Below are 21,425 nucleotides of genomic sequence, written 5' to 3' on the forward strand. Positions count from 1 at the left end.
GGGGAGTGGGGACCAGGGCAGGGACACGGCACGCAGGAGGAGCTGCCCTGGGGCTCGGGATGGGGCTGGCACCATGGAACAGGGCTTGGCTCCGGGGCCTGCAGCTCAAACAGGAGCAGTGGCATGCCAGCACGGGCAGGGGAGGAATTGACCTTTCCCAGCCGCCACCATGGGGTTCCTCGCCCTCTGCAAGCGGGGGCACCCCAAGCCCCAGCCCCAGTTTGGGGGTTGGTGGCAGCGGGACAGGGTGCGGGGCCAGGGCTGCCAGCACCTTTCTGCAGCGTCAGACGAATCCGCCCGTCTCCAGCCCCACAATTTGTACAGCTTAATCCGACGGGCCGGGGCGCCGGCTCAGCCCCGCGGAGCGCACCGAGGGGGGGGAGCGGGGCGTCCAATCCCACCCGCAGGGAGGGGACTGGAGGTTATGAAATTTGTGAATGGGGAGTGTCTGCGGCTGGAGCAGAGCAGCCGCGGCGCGGGCACTGCGGGGCAGCGGAGCCACGGGCTGCTGGGCTCCCCACGCAGCATCGCCCCACCGCACAGCCCGGCCGCACCGCTGGCAGACGATGCAGACGAGGGCTGGGGAGGAGGCAACCGGTGATGTCTTACGATTTATTTCACTTGTTACCAGCTTAGCTTTTCTTTTCTTTTTTCTTTTTTTTTTTTTCATTCTGAAGTTTTAGGGGGGATGCGTCTTCTGAGGCCATTCTCATCCCCTTATCACTTTTCCAGCCCAGCTTCTCCACTGTAACTGTTGGACGGAGAACTGATAAGGGTATGCGAGTGACACGAGCGACCTCGCCCAGCACCAGCCCCGCACGGCAGCAGCTGGGATGTGCCTGCAGGCGTGCCGTGCCGTGCCGTGCCGCGTCTGCCGCAGATGCTGGCTTTAAGTGGAACCGACTGCAAAGCAAACTCGGCGCTTAAAGAAACACTTGGTCCGTACTGAGAGCCAGCAGGTTGTATTGCGCCCCGCTTCTTATCTTTCAGCATCGACGACAGGTGCCCTGCAGGGAAATGCGTTTTTATGAAGAGGTGTTGAGATACTTTTTGTACAAGGGGTCGTGAAATGCTGATTTAGCAAATTGCAGTTTGTTCGTGTGTCGGTGACGTGTGTTGTGTGCCATTGAGATTCTTTGGAATCAGTTTAAAGAGCGATTTCAAAAGTAAGAAGTAAGACTTGCATAAGTGTGAAACGCCTGTGTTTTATTTCTGTTTGGAACTGCTTACATTAAAAGTTATTTATTTCGAATGTGCACATGATTTTAAAGGTGAGTGGTGGCAACGCGGCTCTGCCTGCAGCTGATGAAAGGAATGACGGTAACAGAAAGGCAAATATCCCATGAGTCATGAGCACAAAACCGGCCAGTTAGGAAAGCAAAATGAAAGCATTAGGTAACGGGGGATGTTTGCTTAATGCAAAGGTGTGCCTGCAGCCAGCCTCCCACAGCTGCACACCCCACTGCCCGCACCCCGGCGGGGCTGCGGCCGGGTGCACCCGGTGCCACTCGCCGAGCCTGGCACCCGGGGGGCACCCCCACACCCCGGGGAGACCCCCAGCCCAGCCCCGGGGAGGAAACCTTGCGGGTGGGGGCTCAGGGAGCGTGCCCCATGCCCTGTTTGGCCATCCTGCTGTTTTCTGAGAACAGAATCAGCTCCGACCCATCTGCCTGGCACCGGACTCGCTAACACAGCTCTCACGATCTAGCAGAAATAGGTGTCACTATTTACCAAAAATGGGTCTCCTGGTGCCAGGGTGCTGTGCTGGGTGCTCCAGCTCCTTCCCAGCACCAGGGGTTGGGACCCGTTCCTGCTTGTATGGGCACAGCCAGCGGCACCACGAGCCCCATCCTGTGCCGGTCCTGTGCCACCAGCCCTGGCCCCGCGTGTGCTGCCATGTGCCACACGGTGCCAGCACGCTCAGCCCCCTGCCTCACCGGCGGCTGCTCCAAGCACCAGGGATCTGCTGCAGGTTTCCCACCCGCAGCTCCCTGCTACCCTGGGATGAAGGAGAGCCCGAATCCTTCATGCCCTGGGCATCGGGGCCAGGATCAGCATGGACAAGGCAGCTCACGGCCCCGCACCACGCTCACACAGGGAGCCCCCACCACAGGGGGACAGGGCATTGCCACCACCGGCTGTGCAGGTGAGATTCCAGCGGCCCCTGGGAGCAGAGAGGGAAATGTGAATATTTGCAGCAGGCTCCATCAGCGCCGCTGCCAGCCTGAGTCAGGAGATGAAATCCTTGCTGTGCAAATGCCCTGCTGAGTCAGACTGCTGAGCACGGGCTAAAAGGGGAAGGGTTGGGCCCTCAGCTTTGCAGAACAGGGGCTGGGTATGCAGGGGGCAGACAGCCCCAACAGGCTGGCACCGGGGCACCCAGACCATCCCCCCAGCTCGGCGGGGAGCAGGAGGAACAGAGCCCATCTCCTCTACAAAACATCTCTGGCTTTACGCTCAGTACTTCCATGTCTTGGAGGAGCACAATTTGCCCTTGGTGTTGCTGCTCGAATGTCTGCCAGGCGCAGCACCCAGCTGCCAGCAGCCCCCAGCAGAGCCCCCACGTGCAGCCTGCGGGTGCCCCAGGCCAGCCGTGGTGGCAGCGAGCAGGCTGTGCCCTGCCCTGCAGCACCTCGCTCGCCCCGTGGCTCCCCAAGACTCCTGAAAGCCAAGGGTGGGCGAGGAGGTTCCTCCTCCTTTGTGCTCCCCCATGGCCAGGGGACAGGACCTGGGGTGCTCTGGCTGCTCCATGGCACGGTGGCTGCTGGTGCAGGGGCAGCACGGTGTGTTGGCAGAGCGCAGCTCTCACAGCCGGTGTCTGTGTGAGGGGTTCAGCCCTGGGACGGGACCTCGCCTGATCCCTCCCCAGATGGGTCCGCCAGCAGACTGTCGGCGTGCATTTAACCTTCACTCATCGCAGGCAGTGTGATTAAGCCATGAAAAGCGGGCTTAGCGCGAGCTGGAAAACTACTGAGGCAGCTGAATTCCCCGCAGCAGCCCCGGCTCCAGCGCTGGCACGGGGCAGCACAGCCATGGGGCCGCCGGGCTGTAGGTGCCCAGGGGAGGCAGAGCCCCTTCCCTCCCCAAGCACGTAGCCCTTAGATTAAATCCATAAATAGGAAATTCCACTTCTTCAGAAAAAAACAGAATCCGGATATTTCATAAGTGTCCCAAGGGACATGAAAGCTGAATCAGGAAATTTCACTCGGCACAGATATTAAAACCACCGCAGCCCTTCAGACAGCCACGGAAAAGCACCTGCGGCCACGCGCCCCGGGCAGGCGCAGCACGAGGGGACATGCAGCGTGCACAGGGCCAGCAGCAGACAGCAATTTATCAGCAAGAAGCAACCACCAGGCTCAGGGAGCCAGGCTGCAGCGTGCAGAGCTCCCACCAGGACAGAGAGGGTTCAGCAGGCAGCGGGAGGGCCAAATGGGGCCACCAGTGCACACATCCTGCTTGCAGCTCGGGTCCCCTGTGGGCCTGGCAGTGGGGTCCCTGGGGACAGACAGCCTGCGGAGAGGGGAGTGGGGCAAAGTGGGTACAAGGAATGGGGAAGGAAACAGCTCTGAGCCCACCACTGACACCCCCCAGGGCCAGGATCAGGAGCACACCGTGACTGCAGTGGCCAAAGAAGTGGCCAGGAGGCTTTTCCAGGGGCTGCCGACAGCTGCAGAGAAGAAAGCAGAAATGTCCCATATTGCCATGGCACAGGACAGCAGGGCAAGCAGGGGTGAGGCCGGGGTGTAAATGTTTTTTTTTTCCCCATAGAACATGCTGCTGGCAGAGCCGGGGGGAGAGCCGTGCCCCCGCAGCTCCCCCGCAGCGCCAGCTCCCCGGCACGGCGCCATGCTGAGGCATGCAGAAGTGCCTTCCCTTGCGTGGCTGGCCCAGAGCCAGCCTGGCAGCGCGCAGATACCCTCGTCTTCCTCCTCTGCTTACACATCACAAGCTTTTCAAAGCAAAGCCAGCCTGCATAATTCGCTTTCTCGCCAGAGAGGCGTTGCAGCATTTTCCCAGCGCTGCGCAGGCAGGGGAGGAGGGACAGCTCATCACGCTGAGCTCTCGCACTTTCCGACGTGGCGGCACGTCGGCAGGCAGCCGTGGGAGCCAGGATGCCACAGCTCTGGGTGAGGGGCTCAGAGCCAGGGGACCAGACGTGGCGGTAGCACCAAAGCAGCCCCCAGCCACCGCACGTGCCAGGACGAGGCCCCAGCATCAGCCTGGGCCATGGGGAGCTGCTGCCTCAGGGATCAGTGATGTGGCTGGCAGGTCGGGCTGCTCTGCAAACCGCTCTGTGCCGGTGCCTTTGTGCCCCCTCTCCCTGCAAGCAGCAGCCGGGCAAGGGAGGGCACCCCCTGAGCACCCCCGAGCCACCACCGCGCTGTCGGCAGCAGAGCGCAGGGAAGGGAAGGGAAGGGAAGCGCCAACCTCCCCCGAGCCTCTGCCAGCACAGAGCCACCCCCACAGGCTGTGCTCGGAGGTAATTGCAGGTTATTACAGCACCGCTGTTGTTAAATACAGATCACTTCTCTTCCGACAGGCATTCTGTGTAAGGCAAACTCCAATCATCTCCCTCCTCCACCCGAGCACCTCTCCTCACCGCCGGGAGCTGCGGCGTCACCGCGCTGGCAGAGGACACAGCACGGGCACCTCGAACCGCGCCGTTATTTTCCATGCTCAGTGTTTGTCCCCTGGATGGGTTTAGGGGTGGCTCTCAGACAAGCGAAGGATGAGTTATGAACCCCACACCGTGTATTTTCAGCACATAACTCAGAGTGCAGTCTAACAAAACTCCCCGCTGCATCACCCGGCTAAGTGAACAAATTGTTGTTTTATCGCATTCTTGCCGAGTCCCTGCTGCTTCCCCCCCGAAGCTGACTGCAGCACGATGGCAGCACACACACAGGGCTCAGCAGAGCCGCCAGGGCCCTGCTCACAGCCAGGCGAGGCGAGCAGCATCAGTGCAGGCTGCTTGTGGGAGCAGGGAGGAGAAATTCCTGCTGACACCTCTCTTGCGTAAGGGCCTCAGAACCAGTGAAATAATGAACTCTGGCTTGCGAGACGCCCGCAGCCCAGCACGGATGTGATTGATCTCCTTTGGTGGCTGGGGAGGTGCAGAGGCCCCCACTTGACAAGTCACAAACTTGAGCCAGGAGCACGTGGGTGCCTGTTGCGTGCCCTCCTGCAGCAGCGCACCGCTAATAAAACAGGGCTTCAGCCCCGTCCTCACGGCTGCTGCCAGGTTCCCTTGTTCAAACAGTAACGAAAATGAATGTTTCACCGTGCAGAATTTATATGAGGTCAACAGAAAATTACTTTCTATATACACAAGCTTAAATCGAGATGATTTTTAGCTGAAAGCCTGTTTGCTGTGCTGGTCTCAGTGCTGCATGCACCAGGCAGGAGCAGCAGCGCAGCTCAGGCGCTATTTCCCAAACCTGCCTGGAGCACAAAAAATGCTCGGAATGGGAACGGGGCAGGGGACGCAGAAAGATGCAACGCGGGTGCCAGCTCCTGACCTCAGTCACCTCTAGCACAGAGAGCACGAGCAGGGTGACATGGGGTCAGACCAAACGTAGGAGCCTCACTCCAAGCAGGGCGCATGCAGAGCTTGCACCAGCACCACCAGTGCCATCTGCGGTGTGGGAAAGGCAGAGAGCGGCTGGGGGAAGGGGCCCTCCTCAGTCCTGCTGCTGCTGCCCTGCCGCAGGGCCGTGTCCCCAGGGACAGCCAGCCCAGCCCGCTAGAAATGCTTGCTAGGAGGCATTTTCCTGCGCACTGCAATGGCCCGGCCTCTGTCCGGGAGCCCTGCCTCCCCGCCAGCCCCGAGGCCGAGGCGCTGACATTTGCTGTTGTTGTTTCATGCACTGTTACATCCGAGGATCCTTGCAGGGTGAGGAGTGAGACGCGATCCAAAAAGCATTGTAATGACTTCTCAGTAGAGAGCTCCAGAGAAAATGAGTTTCTAAAATTAAACTGCCAAAATGAGAGAATGGAATATTTTTGCATTGATTTCATTGCCATGAATATTTATAAAACTTAGATTAATAATATTAAATTAAAAAAAAAAAAAAAAGAAGAAGAGTATTGGGTGGGAACTACTGCCTGCATCTCCCTTTCCCCATCAAACTGCAACACAAACACAAGAGAACACTTTAACAGCCACCTCCGAGCTTCAGGGCTTGCATGCACCCTGCAGGAATCAGGGACTCGGCACCCAGCCAGGAGGCAGTGGGGCAGATAACGCCCCACAGAGGCTCACCAAAACCCCCAGAGACCCTCGCCCACGGTGCCAACCCCTGCCCAACGCCCTGGCCGCAGGCAGCAGTGCTGGCCCTGAGCCGCGAGGCCGGGGGATCCCCAGGTCCCTCCTGCCTCAGAGGCCACCGGCACGCAGGTTCCCCGCCTAACACAGGTGGCAGGGGACAGAGCAGGGACCTGAGCTCATGGCACCGTCACGGACACACAGGACACCAGTCACCAGTCCTCGTGGGTGCAGCACGCGCCACCCCTGGGGCACCGAGCGTGACACAGCACCCCCCATCCCAGGGGGGCTGGAGGTGATGCTCAGCACCCGCATCCACCCACCACTGGCTCTGCCACCTCCTCACCTCCCCAGCACAGCCCCCAGGGCCCCACAGTACCGTCCCCATGGGGCTCCCTGGGAGCAGTGGCTTCTGACCCCCCACCTCCTGCGCCCCCCGGGGCAGCTCCAGGCAGGCACGGCTGCGGCGCTCCCCCCGCCTGCGCCCCAGCTTCACCTTCTCTCTTGCAGCCCCTTCCCTCAGGCCAAGCAGCTTTTTCCGCCCATCCCAGACATTTGCCTGTGCTAATCTTAATTGGCAAATAATCGCTACAAATTGAATTGCCATTCAGCTCCTCCTACGCCTGCCTATTAACGACTGGAGTCAGCAGGCTCCAGGAACCTGTGGAAAGCTGCTCTGTTCAAGGTGCTCAGCCTGCCTCCAAGGCCCAGCTTTTGGCCCTTTGCACTGGGCTGGCCACGTACATAAATTATGTGGCAGGGACCCGCTGGGTGCCCAGCCCCAGGAGGACTCGGGTACCCCCATCTCGTGGGGCAGACGGCACAGTCCCAGCTGGGACAGCCCAGCCCGAGGGACCCATGGTGCTGCCTGCCGTGCTCAGACAGAGCAGAGCAGCTCCACAGGCTGGGAAACAAAGGTCTCCTCCTCCTCTGCCAGCTGTAAAGATTCTCCCCTGCTTGGGTCCAAGGTTTTGCAGCCCGGCACTGACTGCATTTCCAGGCCTTTCAATCCGGAGGGCTTCTCTACAGATCCTCTGGAGTACAGCCGAGATTAAAAAAAAAAAAGTGGAGGTGAAAGAATTTATAGATTACAAAGGAAAAAGGATGAAAAAGTGCAAGGAGACAGATATGTTGCCAAGGCAACCACCAACTGCAGGAGTGACAGAGACCAAGGAGAAGAAATGAGAAAGAAGGAGAGAGAAAGAAATGATCGCACCCGTGGCATTTTCACACCAATGTGCCCAGAGAAGCCGGGCGAGCCGCTGCACCGTGAGCCCAGCCTCCGAGGAAAGGCAGCCCCCCGGTGCTCAGCTGTAAGGGACAGCGGTGGGGTCACAAACGCTTTCCCAGCAGGTTCTCAAACACCCATGCTAGGAAGGAGAAGGCACGGCCAGGGGTGAGGGTGAGGACCCTGGGCAGCGCCGTGCCCCCCGAGCAGGGACAGTGCCAGGGGGCTTGCACCGAGCACCCCCCGCGCTGCGAGGGCAAGGGGCAGAGGCTGCAGGGCAGGAAGGCACGGCTATCTGGGGGGCAGCACACTGGGGTTATCGGTGCAAAATGTCACCCAGTAATTAGGAAACGAGCAGCACCCACTGCTCGGTGACACGTCGCAGTGGCATTTCTATTTTCAGGCCTTAACACAGCTTATTAGAGTCAAAGTCTAATTAACGCACAACACTGTCAAGTCAGCCATGGGGGATGACCCAGATTTCACCCATCCCCAAATGTAACTTGCTTACAGGAAGGTTTTAAACTTTGTTCATGCCTCAGACGTGGGTCAGGAGCTGGCTGCTGAGCTCCCCGGAGCTGGCACTATGGGGTCACCCACAGGTCCCACCGCGCCCCACGGGCTGCCCCCCTCCTGGGGGGCATGGGACCAGCAGGGCTTTGCACAGCCCCAGAGCAGCTCCCTGCTCAGGGCGGGATGGAGCCGGGATGGAGACCCCCAGGAGCGAGCATCCCGCTGCAGCAGGGACATGAAGGGGACACAAAGGGGTCACCGCGGGGAGCAGCCCAGGCTCCACTCTGCACCAGGGGCACATCCCAGCCCCAGCACCCCCCCATGGGGCCAGCAGCTCCCCAGGGGCAGGGGGACGGAGCAGAGGGGCTCCATGCCCGGGCAGCAGCTCCCTGGGGGGCACGGCACGGGGCCCGGCCACCAGCCCCGCTGCGCAGAGCACCGCATGCCAGGAGCTGTCCCTGCCAGGCCTGGCAGCTCCCCAGTGCTCCCACACTATTTTTACCCCGCGGTTGCCATAGAAACCCCAGACCCACTTGCGATGATGCAGCCTCTTTCGGAAGCGCTGGATCACCAGCTGCTCCTGCCTCCGACAGCTCACGGGGCAGGGGGCCGCTATTTTTGGGCTTCGGCTGAGCCCCCCCCCCAGCAGGAGGCAATGAGCCCTGGGGGACTGCCCGGCTCGGAAGCAGAGGTGGGGACGGATGGAGGGGGCACTTCAGGGCCCATCCCCTGCCCCCCAGCTGCTGCTCCCCATCCCAGGGCCACCTGAGGGGACAGCAGTGGGCACCCCCTGTCCTCCCCTCAGCTGCCTCCTTGCTCCTGCGCATCCCTGGGCAGCAGCAAGCCCTGGCCTCACTGGGTCTGGGAGGAGAGAAGGCTCGGGCTTCTCCCTGTGCCTGCAGCAGGAAGATTTCTCCAGCAAGTCGCCCTCTGGGCAGATGGCCCTGCCAAAGCAGCAGCTGTGGGGGTTCCCCTCCCCTGGGCAGGAGAGGCGCAGAGCTGGGCTGCTTTGAAGCCACAAAAGGAGATGGCACAGATCATCTTTTGTGAAGCCACAAAAGGAGATGGCAATGCCGTGGGATGTGGAAGAGCCCTTGAGGAGCAAACAGGCACCTACCTGCTCCCCCGTTCCTGGTGCCCCAGGGTAAGGGCAAGCTGCTGCCCTCCTGAGCCAGGACCAGCCGGGCAGTGACCATGCAGTGTCCCCATGGTCCCTGCACCAGGACAGCTCCCCAGAGCCCCCAGACCCCCACGTGCCCAAGGCAGCCCCGGGCTCTGTGCCCCACTGAGCCCTGTGGGCCAGGGGACACATCCTGCACTGCGGCTGTGCCCCAGCAGGGCAGGAGCAGCGTTCGGGGCAGAGGTGGTGCTCTGCGAGACGCCAGCACCGAGCGCTGCCTCCAGCACCTGCGTCCGTCCCTGCAGGGCGAGCGTGTTTATAAAAAGCTGCCGTGCGTGGATGAGCTGGCAGAAATAGCTGTGCGCAGCCATCTCCGCGCGGTGTAAGGGCTGATCACCAGCTGTTCTGCAAGAGCACCCAAAATAGAGCCAGCGCCGTGCCGTCCCCAGGGAGACGGTCTGCATTTAGCCAAGCCCGGCGGCAGAGGCGAGGCTGCGCACCGTGTCCCCGCGTCCCCCAGCAGCCCCCACACCCAGGGTGGGCTGTACAGGGCTGGGGAGCCGCTGTGCCAGGAGGAGCCCCTACCCCAAGAGATGTCCTGGGCTCTGACCAGGCACCCACTGCGTGCACTGCAGCTCCCCCCATGGCCCCAGAAGCACTCGGAGCTGTGGCCACCCCTTGCCACTCCGCATCCATCCTGTGCTCACAGCTCTGGCCTCCCGGAGCAGCCCTGGAACAAGTGCACCAGAGACCACAGCAGCACCAGACACACCAGATGTCCCGTCAAAGGCCCTAAGCAGCTGACAGCAGGTCCCTCCTCCCAGGCCAGGCTCTAATTATAGCATCCAAAAGCTGCAATAAACTGACCAGAGCTGCCTGCTTGTCTGCAGCGAGGTGGCTGGAGCAGCCCAGCGAGCACCCAGCGGCTCTGCTGTCCTCTCCTGCGGCACAGCGCGTGCCCTGCCGTGCTGCCGGTGGCTTCACAGGGCGCAGGTGCCCACCCAGCCCCTCACCACAGCATCTCCATGGGCAGCACTCAGGGAGCACCTGGAGTGCCTGGGGGCAGGATCCTGCTGGGCTCGGCCCTCTCCTCTCCAACCCCAGCCCAGGCCCCAGACCTCCCCTCAGCACTTCCAGCTGAGCCCCCTGCTCTGCGCAGCCTGTCCCAGGGCCACATCCAGCCCCGGCACCAGAGTTTCAGCTCCCCCTGCAACCATCGCTGCCGGCCCCGTTGCCATGGCACCCCTGGGATGCTGGATGGAGGAGGCTGAAGCCAGAATCCGGCCTCAATCCCCTCTCTGGGACGACCCAGCCTCCCCCAGATGGCCCCTGGCAGCAGTTCCTGGACAGCCCCATGCTCGCTACCAGCAGCACGAAGCTGCAGGTTGAGCTGGCCCTGGCAGCTCGGGCACAGCTCTGCCCTCCCTCCCCTGCCAGCCCCCTGGGGGCTCTCGGACAGCACTGCTTGATCTGTGCGAGCAGAGAGCCATGAGCGAGCCACACTGATGCTCCCGCACCAGAGGTGACTTCAAAATGCTCAGCCCAGAAGGGTTAAAGCTGCGATGACAGAGCACTTTCCAGGCATCTCTACGAAACCCTTGGTTCAGCCAAACCCCTTCGTGTTTGTGTTAAACCAGGGAAGGCGCAGGAAAATTCACAACTCTGCTGTGTAACCAACCACCCGTTTAACCCACATCTCCTGCTGGAGGCACACCTGTCTGTATGTCCCTTGTGCTCCCAGCCCGGTGACCTGGCACTGGGCACACGGTGCTGCTTACCTGGCCCCGAGCAGGTGGGTGCGGGCTGGAGCCCCCCGTGCCCCCCACCCCATCACCAGGGAGGGCACTGCAGCCCGAGGAGCTCGGGCATTACTCAGCAAATCGTTATGAATAACTAATAGTGCTGAGAAAATGCAACCTGTGATAATGTGTGAACAGGGGAGGCACATCTCCATTAATCACTCGTTATGAATTATTCAACAAAACAGGAAGCAGGAGGCAAATGCTTGGTGTGGAAGCGGAGTGGGCTATGACGGACACTCGAGCCCCATCCATGGGGCATCCCTGGTGTGATCGGAGCGGTCTGGCCCATGCACACAGCCCTGCCAGCACTACCCACACCCAGCCCCAACCCAAAACGCCCCGTGGGCAGCCCACCAGCAGCTCCTCAGGACTGGAAACCCATGTGCAGATGGAGCCAGCGTCACCACGCACCAGGACAGGGCTGGGCAAGAGTCCCGTGCAGACAGGGGGTGCCGGCTCCTCGGCTCTTGCTGCTGACACCTAACAAAGAGGAGAGCTACCGGGAGCAATAATTAGAGCCTGGGGGATGTCACACGTCACTCACCGTGTCTCACAGCCCTCTGTGCAGCACGGCCAGCTCTCCATGCAGCAGCCAATGCTACACGCTGGAAACGCAGCAGCCCCCTCCCTTTGAAGCAGCCCCCCCAAACCTCTCAGTGGAACCACTGTGGGGTGCGACCAGCCCAGGGCACACCACCACCAGGAGCTGGATGAGGCCACCAGCTCAGGCCCCTCCGCAGGGGCACCTTGCCCCAGGGGACAGCCTTGGTCTGTCACACACTGCCCTTATGCAGGAGCCCACTCCCATCACATCTGAGGTCCCAGCACCTCTTTCCCCCATTGTGGCTGTACCTTGCTGCCCTTAGCTCTGGAATCACCGGGGCAGGTGGGCGCCTTTCCTCTTGGTCCAGCCCGGGAGCTGCAGCGCTGCCATGGGGAGCAGAAGGGAGAACAAACCCACACTCCTGGGGAGAGTTCTCATCCTGCCAAGGCAACTTCTGTGATTCTAAATCTGTTCTGCATGTAGAGCCTTGCTACAAATAATCTGCTGTGCGTGCATCTGTGAAAATGAATGGACAAACAGTTACATTTTCAGAGCTTATATGGGCAATTTAGCAAGTTACCGAGAAGTCTTTGCTTTACTTGATTTAATAAAGAAGCTGCCATAAAGTTTTCCTAAACGCTTGCTAACGTAATAAGACCTACTTCATTTTTCTGCTGGCTCTGATTATTATTGTTATTATCATCTTTTACCAAAGAAGGCTACAATTTTAGGTTATATTTTAGTAATCACAAGAGAATTTCCCTTAATGTTAATCTGGTTTCAGGGAGAGTGCTATAATAAATACCACTACAGGCAGCAGTAGCCTGCTAAATTACAGAGTCATGTGCAACGTTGTGTTTATCACGCATTTATGACCATTTTTCCCCACCTTGTAGCCAATTACCTGTTTCTGCTGGGACTGCTCCTGAAGAGCCAAGCTTCTCAGCGGAGCAAGACGGGCTGGAGGCTGCAGGAAAGCGGTTCTCTGCCTGGATGAGATTCAAGGACTGGGGACTTCTGCCCCTGTGACTGCAGAGGGTCATGGCAGCTTCTAGCTGGACCCCAAGGGGAGGCACCACACGGCCTCTGGCTTCCCCCTGCAACACAGCACTCGGGCAGCCCCCTGCGCACACAGACCCCGGGGGCACATTTCTGTCAGGCGGAGCTCGGGGGGCTCAGCCCAACCCCGCCCCAGGCAGGTCCAGCCGTGGGCTCTGCCCCGTTTGCTCCTGGCTGCGCCTCCCCGAGCCCTGCCAGCCCCCATGGCTGGGGACAGCACAGCCCCCCCCGGGGAGCCCTCTCCCTGCTGGGCTGCCCTCAGTGTTGCCGGGCACCGTGGCACAGGCGGGGCAGAGCCGCGCACCCCTCCCGCAGCCCCCCCGGCGCTGTGCCCACGCGTGCCGGGACAGAGCCGCAGCCGGGGCACACGCACACCCCCGGGGACCCTCTCACGGCGCTGCCCGCATCGCCCCCACCCCGGGACGGGCGCACCCGGCGTGCGCACACGCCGACCCCCGGGGCTCCGCACCCGGCTGGGGGCACGCGGCCACGCGCCTCGCCCACGGCCACGCGCGGAGGCGGCCGGCAGGACGCCCGCCCGTTCTCACCCCCCCCCCCGCCGCTCCCCGCAGCAAACCGGGGGCGGACGCGCCGCCCCCCGCCTCCTCCCCGCGCAGCCCCGGTGCGGCCGGGCACGGCCGGGAGCAGCGGGCACGGCGGCGGTGCCGCAGCCGCCCGGGGCGCACGGAGCGGGTGGGGGGCAGCGGGCGGCGGGGCCGGCCCCTCCCGGGGGGGCTCTGCCCGGTGCCCGCAGCACCGAGCGGCGCCGGGGGAGCCCCGCCGCGAGGGGAGGGAGGGGAAGGAGCCCCCCGCACCCCCGGTCCGTCCTGCTGGCCCCCGGGACGGCGGGAGGGGCCGAGGCACCGGCACGGGTCCCGCCGGCGGCCGGGACGAGGGGGATGGAGGTGAGAGCTGCGGGCACCCGGGGGGGGCTGGGGGCGCGGCACTTACCGGGCCGGGGCCGCGCATCCTCCGCCGGGGAGGCTCCGGGGACGGCCGGTGAGCTGCGGGCTGGCGGCCCCTGGGGGGCACCGGGTGGGCACGGCGGGAGGGCTGGAAGCTGCCGCCGGCTGCGCGGCCAGGGAGGGGCAGCGGGGGGGGGGGCTCGCAGGCGGCAGGGTCCCCGTGCCTCCGACGGTCCCGCGGGGCCGGGCGTTTGCTGCCCCTTCCAGCATTGCTCCGAGCCGCCACTTGTGCCTCGTGCACGGAGCTCAGCGGGTCGCAGAGCTGCGGGTGCTGCTCCTCCAGGAGGCACCCAGATCCTGGGCGGTGGCAGTGGGGCTGCACGCAGGAGCCTTGCCCAGCTGAATTTCCCGGAGCCAGCCCGTGCCAGGCAGTCAGGGAAGCACTTTCCAGAAGGGACCGTGCCCGTTGAGCCTCTTGAGCCAGTCCTGCTGTGAGTGGAGCTGCTCTCCTACAGCACTCTCCTGCACAAGCAGCTCACAGCACCACGAAGCAGCACAGGGTTGCAGACAGCATGACAGCGGCTGCTTAAAATTTCCTTCAGCGGTGAGGAAGCAAAGATCACAGCCTCAGCTCGAGAAGCCGCAGGAGATGCTCACAGCCTCCAGCAGGCTCTGCCTCGCAGCCTGAGGGACCTCTGAGACACAGCAGAAACCACACCAGCATCGGGACCGTTCTGATTTCTCTGGCACTCGAGGAAATCGGCTGCATCCAGGCAAACGCCAGCATGGCTGTTGGAGAAGTAGAGCTGGAAAAGAGCGAGGCAAGATGAGCTGAGAGTTGCATTGCCAGGGGCAGCAAGAGCAGAGCTGCTCCAGGAGGGGAGGCCAGCCGTCAGCAGCAGGCATCACGCAGCCAGGTGGGGAGAGCACATCAGCAGGGACAGGCTGGTGACAGGTCCCAGCAACACAGAGCAGCCGGCCAAGGCAAGGTGACAAATCAGACCACGAGGGAAAAACAATGAACAACCCCAGTCTGACAGGGCTGGATGCAGCCTTGGGCACCCACACACTCAAACCAGCCCCAAGCCTCTGGGCCTGCATTTAAATAGAGCTCCCAGCCCAGGCAGAGGCCGTGGGTGCACTCCCAGGTGAGGCTGGTCAGGGCAATTGGGGCTGATTGGGGCGCTGAGGGCACACGCCTAAAGCAGAGTAAGGCCGGAGACCCTGTGCCTGGTGGGGCTGCTTGGAAAAATACCATAAATCCTAACATTAGATTACTGAGAGTGGATTGATGTCATAAAGTAACAGCCTTGTAGGGTGTGAGAAGGCTGGGCCGATGCATCTCCCAGCTGCCACAAAGCCGCTCGTTCTCTCCAGGAGGTCCCAGAGCAGGAGAGGCTTTTCCTCCTGCTGCAGTCCCCCTTGCACCCCAGCAACCGCAGCAGGAGACGCTGCACATAAAGCCAGGGAATCACAGCACTGTTTGGGTTGGAAGGGACCTTAAAGATCATCCAATTCCAGCCCCCTACCACAGGCAGGGACACCTCCCACCAGCCCAGGCTGCCCCCCTGCCCCATCCAGCCTGGCCCCAAACACCTCCAGGGATGGGGCATCCACAGCTCCCCTGGGCAGCCTGTGCCAGCGCCTCAGCGCTCTTGTGGGAAAAAATTCCTTTATCGTATCTAATCTGAATCTCTTTTGATCTGGGAAAATGCATGGGGGGGGGGGCAGCCACGGGAGGCAGAGCAGCGCTGGGAGCGCGGCACCCAGGGGAGGGAGGCAGGGCTGGGGCGAGGGCCGTGGCGGAGGCGCCAGCCTCACCTCTCCATCCCGGTTGCTTTCCCAGCTGCCGGCTGACGCTGCCGTTCCCTGCCAGTGAGCAGCGGGTGCCATGGACGAGGTGACGGTGCTGCAGATGGGGGGGAACTCCCTCCTGAAGGCCGTGTGGCTTGGCCGGCTCCGGCTGACCAGGCTGCTGCTGGAAGGGGGGGCTTACATCAACGAGAGCAACGAGAAAGGGGAGACCGCCCTGATGGTGGCCTGCATCACCAAGCACGTTGACCAGTAGAGCATCAGCAAGGCCAAGATGGTGAAGTACCTGCTGGACAACAGAGCCGACCCCAACATCCAGGACAAGTCTGGGAAAACGGCCCTCATGCACGCCTGCATCCGAGGCGCCGGGGGAGAGGTGGTGTCCCTGCTGCTGGAGAACGGGGCCGACCCCAGCCTGGAGGACCACTCCGGAGCCTCCGCGCTGGTCCACGCCATCAACGCGGACGACAAGGCCGTGCTGCAGCACCTCCTGAACGCCTGCAGAGCGAAAGGGAAGGAGGTGATCATCATCACCATGGACAAGTCTGCCACCGGCACCAAGGCCACCAAGCAGTACCTGAACGTGCCCCCCTCGCTGGAGTTCAAGGACGGGGCCCCCCCCGAGGCGTGCACGGCAGCCCCCAGCCTCAGCCTGACAGCAGCCGTCCCGTCCCCCCCGCCCGCTGAGAAGGAGGACGGTGCCTTCGGGCCTCACTCAGCCCAGCCCGGGGACAATCCCCCTGCCAAGGCCACCCCCGAGCCGCCCTCCCCCGGGAGGAAAAGCGGCGCTGCCAAGAGAGCGCGGCTGCCTCAGCTGAAGCGGCTGCAGTCCGAGCCCTGGGGGCTGGTTGCACCCTCGGTGCTGGCCGCCGCCGCGCACCACGAGGAGCAGCGGGTGCGCACGGACGACGAAGTCATCATGGGCATCGGTGAGCTCTCCTTCTCCAAAAAGCCTCCCCTCGCCCGGAGCAACAGCAGCAAGAGCAAAGACCCGTCTCTCTTCCCCCTGGTGGACGAGCAGGCTCTGAGGACGCCGTCGGCCTCGGGGTCTGTCTCCAGGAAGGTGGGCTACGAGAAGGGTCCGGCCGGCCCCCAGCGCCTGCCCCGCCGCAGCACGGTGCCCGAGCAGCCGGAGAGCGGCGGCTCCGCGTGCCCGGCGGCGATGGAGGCGCTGCACTGGCGGAGGCTGAGCATCGAGCACCACGACTGCGATGACGGCGCGGGCCTGGCAGAGGTGGGGAAGGTGGCCTCGGAGAGGAGGAAGCTGAACGGGTCCCACCTGGCCCTGCTCAACAGCTCGCGGGAGGCCCTGGACAGCCTCGCCAGCACGTCGCCCGTGGCTGCCCGGCGCCGGCCGCCCAACCTCCTGGAGCGGCGAGGGTCCGGGACCCTGCTGCTAGACCACATCTCTCATACCCGGCCGGGGTACCTGCCCCCTCTGAATGTGAACCCCAACCCCCCCATCCCTGACATTGGCTCCAGCAGCAAACCTTCCTCCCTGCTTGCTGCTGGCTTGAAGTCCCTGGTGCCCATCGCTCCCAGCTCACCCAAGCGGGGTGACCTGAGAACCAAAAAGAAGCTTCTCCGGAGACACTCCATGCAGGTGGAGCAGATGAGGCAGCTCTCTGATTTTGAGGAAATAGTGGCCCAGTAGCCGGGTCACGGTCGATTTCCCATAAAATTTACTAAATATGTGCTCTCTGTAGAAACATAAATGATGGTTCCTGAACAGAGCGGCCGTGGGGCAGTGCTGGCAGCCCTGGGTGTTCAGCCCCGTGCCCAGGGGCTGAGCGAGGAGGGTCTCGTGCTGCTTCCCAGAGCTGCCGAGAGCCAGGAGTCGCAGGCGGCAAGGAATCGAGCCCAAGCATCTGAAGCATCTGTCATGTACTGATAACTCATTTCTGGACTTTCCCCCAAGAGTAACTATCTGAGAAATCCGATCCCAGAACATCTCAGATGCAGAGTCAGGCTTCACACAAAGGCTCCTGGCTGCAGTTTATTTATTCCTGATTATTTATGATCCGTTTTTCTTCCATCCCACTCATTCTAATACAGAAACCGGTCTGGGAGCCCCACGCCAGGGAGCCGGGGGCTGATGTATTTGTGAAGTGCCTACCAGGAAGGAGCTTAATGCTGCAAGAGGTTGGAAGAGCAGAAATAACCCTCCTTAGCAATTGAATGTATTTTTACCCTCACTGTGCCGGAGAAGGGAGACAATTCCTGCCTCAGAGATTTCCGAGCACTTTGAAACGCCGGAGGCTGAGCTAAATCTGTTGCTGGTGCAACCCAGAGTCTTCAGCGGGCCTGCCACCAGGACGGATTTGCCTCAGCATCTTGAGAGCCACCAAGGCGCAGGGGCAGTTCCCACCACACTGAGCAACTCCGAGCACTGACGTCCCAGCTTGTCCCTGCGGGAAGCTTCCCCCAGGGGAGCGCAGGGGCCAAGGATGGCACGTGGCGAGCACCAGGGCTTTGTGCCGGCCGCAGGCAGCCACAGCCAGGACGCCCCCCTCCTGCCAACCCCACTGCCACCATGGTCCTTTGGGGTGAAGCGGACGCAGGGACACGGCTCCGCATGCCGGGCTGGGGCACGATTGTGTCGCCACCTCCACCCCATGGGACGAGCTGGTTCCTTACCCGGGGCATTAGCGGTCCTTCTCCGGGCTGTTGCAAAACTTTGCACAGGTCCTGCACACAGCAGCGTCGTGTTCTGGTTCTATCTGCACAAGAATGTTCCCCGAAAGTGCATTTTAGATTTAAATATGCTATTTAGAGCAAAGGTGGGCTTGTATTTTTACAGCCTTAAAGTTTACACTTTCTGTCTGTCAAATGTCTTACGGATTGAATTCCAGGCGTGTTTTACCTATATCAATGAAGTTTGTCTTATATTTTAGGCTGTGGAATTTTAAATCCCGTAGCCTTCGTTTCTAAATATCCTGATGTTTTGTGGTGTGTTTGTTTTTTTTTTTTTTTTTTTAAAAGTACTATTTAATGTCATTTGCCGCTGGTCTGAAACAATGAAACAATGGTGCCTGCAAACCGCAGCTCAGCCGTTCCGAGCGTCCTGCATTCCCATTCCGTGCGCTGCAACCGGGCGGGTACCCCCGGGCGCATCCAGGGCCCCGAGGCGCGGTGCGGGGCTGGCTCCGGGTGCGGGCTGGGGCTGCCCGTGCCGCCGCTCGCTCGGCACCAGCGCTGCCCCTGCCCCGCGGCCGGTCCTCGCCCTTCCCCTTCTCCCCCCACGGAGCCCCCCGGAGCCCCCCCGATCCCCGCGGAGCCGCCGCCTCCCGTCCGGAAGAGCGCCGGGGCCGGGGCCGGGCCGGAGCCGCTGCCACGTCAGGGCTGGGCGGCCCGCGGGCGGAGCGGGGCCGGGAGCGGGAGCGGGGCTGGGAGCGGTGCGGGGTGCTGTGGGGTGCTGCGGGGCCGGGAGCGGGGCGCAGCGGGCAGGATGCGGGGCTGGGCGCTGGCCCTGCTGCTGGGCGCGCTGCGGGCGGGCGGCACCGAGCTCACCTTCGAGCTGCCCGACAGCGACAAGCACTGCTTCCACCAGGACATGGAGCGCGGCATCAAGTTCACGCTGGACTACCAGGTACTGCCCCGGCACCCTGCCCCGGGACCCTGTCCCTACCCTGCCCCTACCCATCTCCCCCTGTCCCCATCCCTGCCCATGTCCCTGCCCGCATCCCTCCGAGCCCCAGCCAGGGCTGTCCCCGCACCTCTCCCGTGCACCCCCTGCTCCCCCTGCACCACTCTGAGAGCTATTCCCTGCCCTGAGCCCTGCCCAGCACTGCCCACCCCACAGCTGCTTAGCATGGGATGGACCCGTGGGGGCTGCAGCAGCCCCCAGAGCAGTGGCAGGGGCTGTCCCCCTGCCCAGGTGCCCCACCTGAGCCCTGGGCACCGTGGGGCAGAACCTCCCTGGGCCTGGGCCCCCACCTGCAGTGGGCAGCCGTGGGCATGGTGCCTGTGCTGCTGAGGGCATGGCCATGCTATGGGCACGTGGCAGGACAGCGCTGCTCCGTGTGGGGCGCAGGGAGCCTCTGGAGGTTCGGCAGGTGCCACCAGCATCTCCTTGCGCAGGTGATCACCGGAGGGCACTACGATGTGGACTGCTACGTGGAGGACCCCAACGGCAGGACGATCTACAGGGAGACCAAGAAGCAGTATGACAGTTTCCCACACCACACCGAAGTCAAGGGCATCTACACCTTCTGCTTCAGCAACGAGTTCTCCACCTTCTCCCACAAAACCGTCTACTTCAACCTGCAGGTGGGCGACGAGCCGCCCATCCTGCCCGACATGAGCAGCCGCGTCACCGCCTTGACACAGGTGCGTTGCGCAACGTGGCTGCTTCTGGCGGCAGGAGGACGGTGCTGCTGCAGCTCCTGCTGGTGGCTAAACGGCACAGCCCCGCAGGACCGGGGTCGCCCCCTTCCCCTCTGCCAAATGCAGAAGTGCCAACTGCCAGCCAACCGCCCCTGCGGTGTGCCAGCCACATCCCCCTCCTGCTGGCACGAGCACAGCTGCTGTGCCGGCTGAGCAGGGCTCTCTGTTGTGCCCTGCAGCTCCAGGCAGGCTCCGGGGCAGGGGCTGGCAGAGACCTGGCTGTGCAGGGAACCACTGCCTGTCCCCGCTGCCCGAGCACGGTCCTTGGGCTGGGCTGTGTGGGGCCTCGCAAGCAACAGCGTGTGCTTGTCCCCCCAGATGGAGTCTGCCTGCGTCACCATCCACGAGGCTCTGAACGCGGTGATAGACTCCCAGACCCACTACCGGCTGCGGGAAGCGCAGGACCGGAGCAGAGCCGAAGACCTCAACGGCCGGGTCTCCTACTGGTCGGTGGGGGAAACCCTCATCCTCTTTGTGGTCAGCATTGGGCAAGTGATGCTGCTCAAAAGTTTCTTCACCGAGAAGAGACCAGGCGGCGGCGGAGCTGGCACCTAATGCCGAAGCTGTGCCCATGCCCAAACTGCAGGACGGGGGGGCAGGAGGGAGCGGGCAGACAGCGTTCCCCTGGGTCACGCTTGACCGCTGCTTTTCACAGGGTGCTGCCGTGGGGACGTGGCTGGGGACGGAGCAGAGGTTGGTGATGTGACTGCTGAGCCGGATGGAGAACGGCCACCCGAGCACCAGCCCCCCCACGTGAACCCCACCAGCAGCACCTCCCGCTTTGCTGCCGCCCCCCCTGCCCGCTGCCCCTCCGTGCCCTGCCCCGCTCCCCGGCTCTCCCAGGGCTTTGAGGCTCTCCAGGGCTCCCGTGTCCATGCCAGGTGTGACCGCTGGGTGCAGGCACAAGGCCACGGGCACCCAGCAGAGCGCAGGGCAGGGAGCTGTGCCCCCAGCAGAGTCCCCAGCACCCCCCTCCCGCAGCCCCCCGTGCTGCCCAGGGGCTGCAGTATCCATGCGATGCGGGCGGAGCGGCTGCGTGCGCACAGCTCCCCTCTGTGTCTGCAGCGGGCAGCTTTCCCCTGGAGCACGCTGCAGCACTGCCCGAGGCTGGGAGCAGGGTCCCAGCAGACCCTGGCTGGCTCAAAAAGGGGAGGTGAGGTCTCAGCAGGGGCTTTCTGCTCGGTTATTTCATTTGCTTTCATGGTTCTCGCGGCACAGCATTTCCCAGGCCCTTTTCTGCCACATGCACGGGCAGTGTACGCCACAGAAAACATTTGTGTCCTTACACAAGTCCATGTCGGGGACTTGTGCTGAGACCCACACCCCCTCCCCTTCCCAGCCACCTTGCAGAGGCTGTCGGGGGGCAAGTTGGGTGGGTTCATTGCATTGTGAGGCAGCAGGGGTGGGCACAGCTCTGCTTTGTCCCAGCCAAGGAAGCCCCCAGCAGCCCTGCTCCCTGCAGCCCCCAGCAGCAGTGGGGCTGGCTGCAGCACCCAGCCGTCCCCAGCCCCTCCAGCAGCTCCTGCCGGACCCATGGGAGATCAGCACCACTGTCGTTCCCCTTTGCCACTTCATAATAAACCATGCGACTGTGCTTCCTGCTGCTGTTTCTGGGCACTGCTCCCACGTCCTGGCACTCACGGCCACCGTCCCTGCCTGCACAGGCTGGGCCAGCAACAACTCCAGGACCTGGTGGATGTGCTCCCAGCACAGGTCCGGGTGTCAGACTGGGGGGGACCTGCCAGCCCTGTGCCGGGATCTGCCAGCAGCCCCCACCCTCACAGAGGC

General features: G+C 62.6%; 3 protein-coding genes across 3 annotated transcripts in view; 2 read left to right on the forward strand and 1 right to left on the reverse strand.

Annotated features, from left to right (window-relative positions):
- The window catches only part of RASGRF1 (Ras protein specific guanine nucleotide releasing factor 1), a 78,053-nt gene extending 66,149 nt beyond the window's left edge, over positions 1–11,904 (reverse strand). Inside the window, exon 1 of the mRNA XM_038184817.2 lies at positions 11,784–11,904. The gene's annotated coding sequence lies outside the window, so the exon portion shown is untranslated. The remainder of the gene's footprint in view (positions 1–11,783) is intronic.
- Positions 11,905–12,879: 975 nt separating this feature from the next.
- ANKRD34C (ankyrin repeat domain 34C) lies at positions 12,880–18,295 on the forward strand. The gene is made up of 2 exons (XM_027465702.3): positions 12,880–13,439; positions 15,286–18,295. Exon 2 carries the CDS (start codon positions 15,526–15,528, stop codon positions 16,903–16,905), a length of 1,380 nt encoding a protein of 459 aa, XP_027321503.3. The 5' UTR covers positions 12,880–13,439; positions 15,286–15,525; the 3' UTR covers positions 16,906–18,295.
- Positions 18,296–18,609: 314 nt separating this feature from the next.
- TMED3 (transmembrane p24 trafficking protein 3) lies at positions 18,610–21,231 on the forward strand. The gene is made up of 3 exons (XM_027465703.3): positions 18,610–18,840; positions 19,332–19,580; positions 19,956–21,231. The coding sequence occupies exons 1-3, from the start codon at positions 18,700–18,702 to the stop codon at positions 20,190–20,192; spliced, it is 627 nt and encodes a 208-aa protein (XP_027321504.3). The 5' UTR covers positions 18,610–18,699; the 3' UTR covers positions 20,193–21,231.
- Positions 21,232–21,425: the final 194 nt, after the last annotated feature.

This window comes from Anas platyrhynchos, chromosome 11 (assembly GCF_047663525.1).
Source record: "Anas platyrhynchos isolate ZD024472 breed Pekin duck chromosome 11, IASCAAS_PekinDuck_T2T, whole genome shotgun sequence".
Classification (NCBI taxonomy): Eukaryota; Metazoa; Chordata; class Aves; order Anseriformes; family Anatidae; genus Anas; species Anas platyrhynchos.

Bases quoted from the DNA above. Each gene is read 5' to 3' on its own strand.
- ANKRD34C (XM_027465702.3), top strand. From the start codon at position 15,526: ATGGTGAAGTACCTGCTGGACAACAGAGCCGACCCCAACATCCAGGAC.
- TMED3 (XM_027465703.3), top strand. From the start codon at position 18,700: ATGCGGGGCTGGGCGCTGGCCCTGCTGCTGGGCGCGCTGCGGGCGGGC. The intron at 18,841-19,331 runs GTACTGCCCCGG...CTCCTTGCGCAG, and splicing joins AGTTCACGCTGGACTACCAG to GTGATCACCGGAGGGCACTA. The intron at 19,581-19,955 runs GTGCGTTGCGCA...TTGTCCCCCCAG, and splicing joins GCGTCACCGCCTTGACACAG to ATGGAGTCTGCCTGCGTCAC.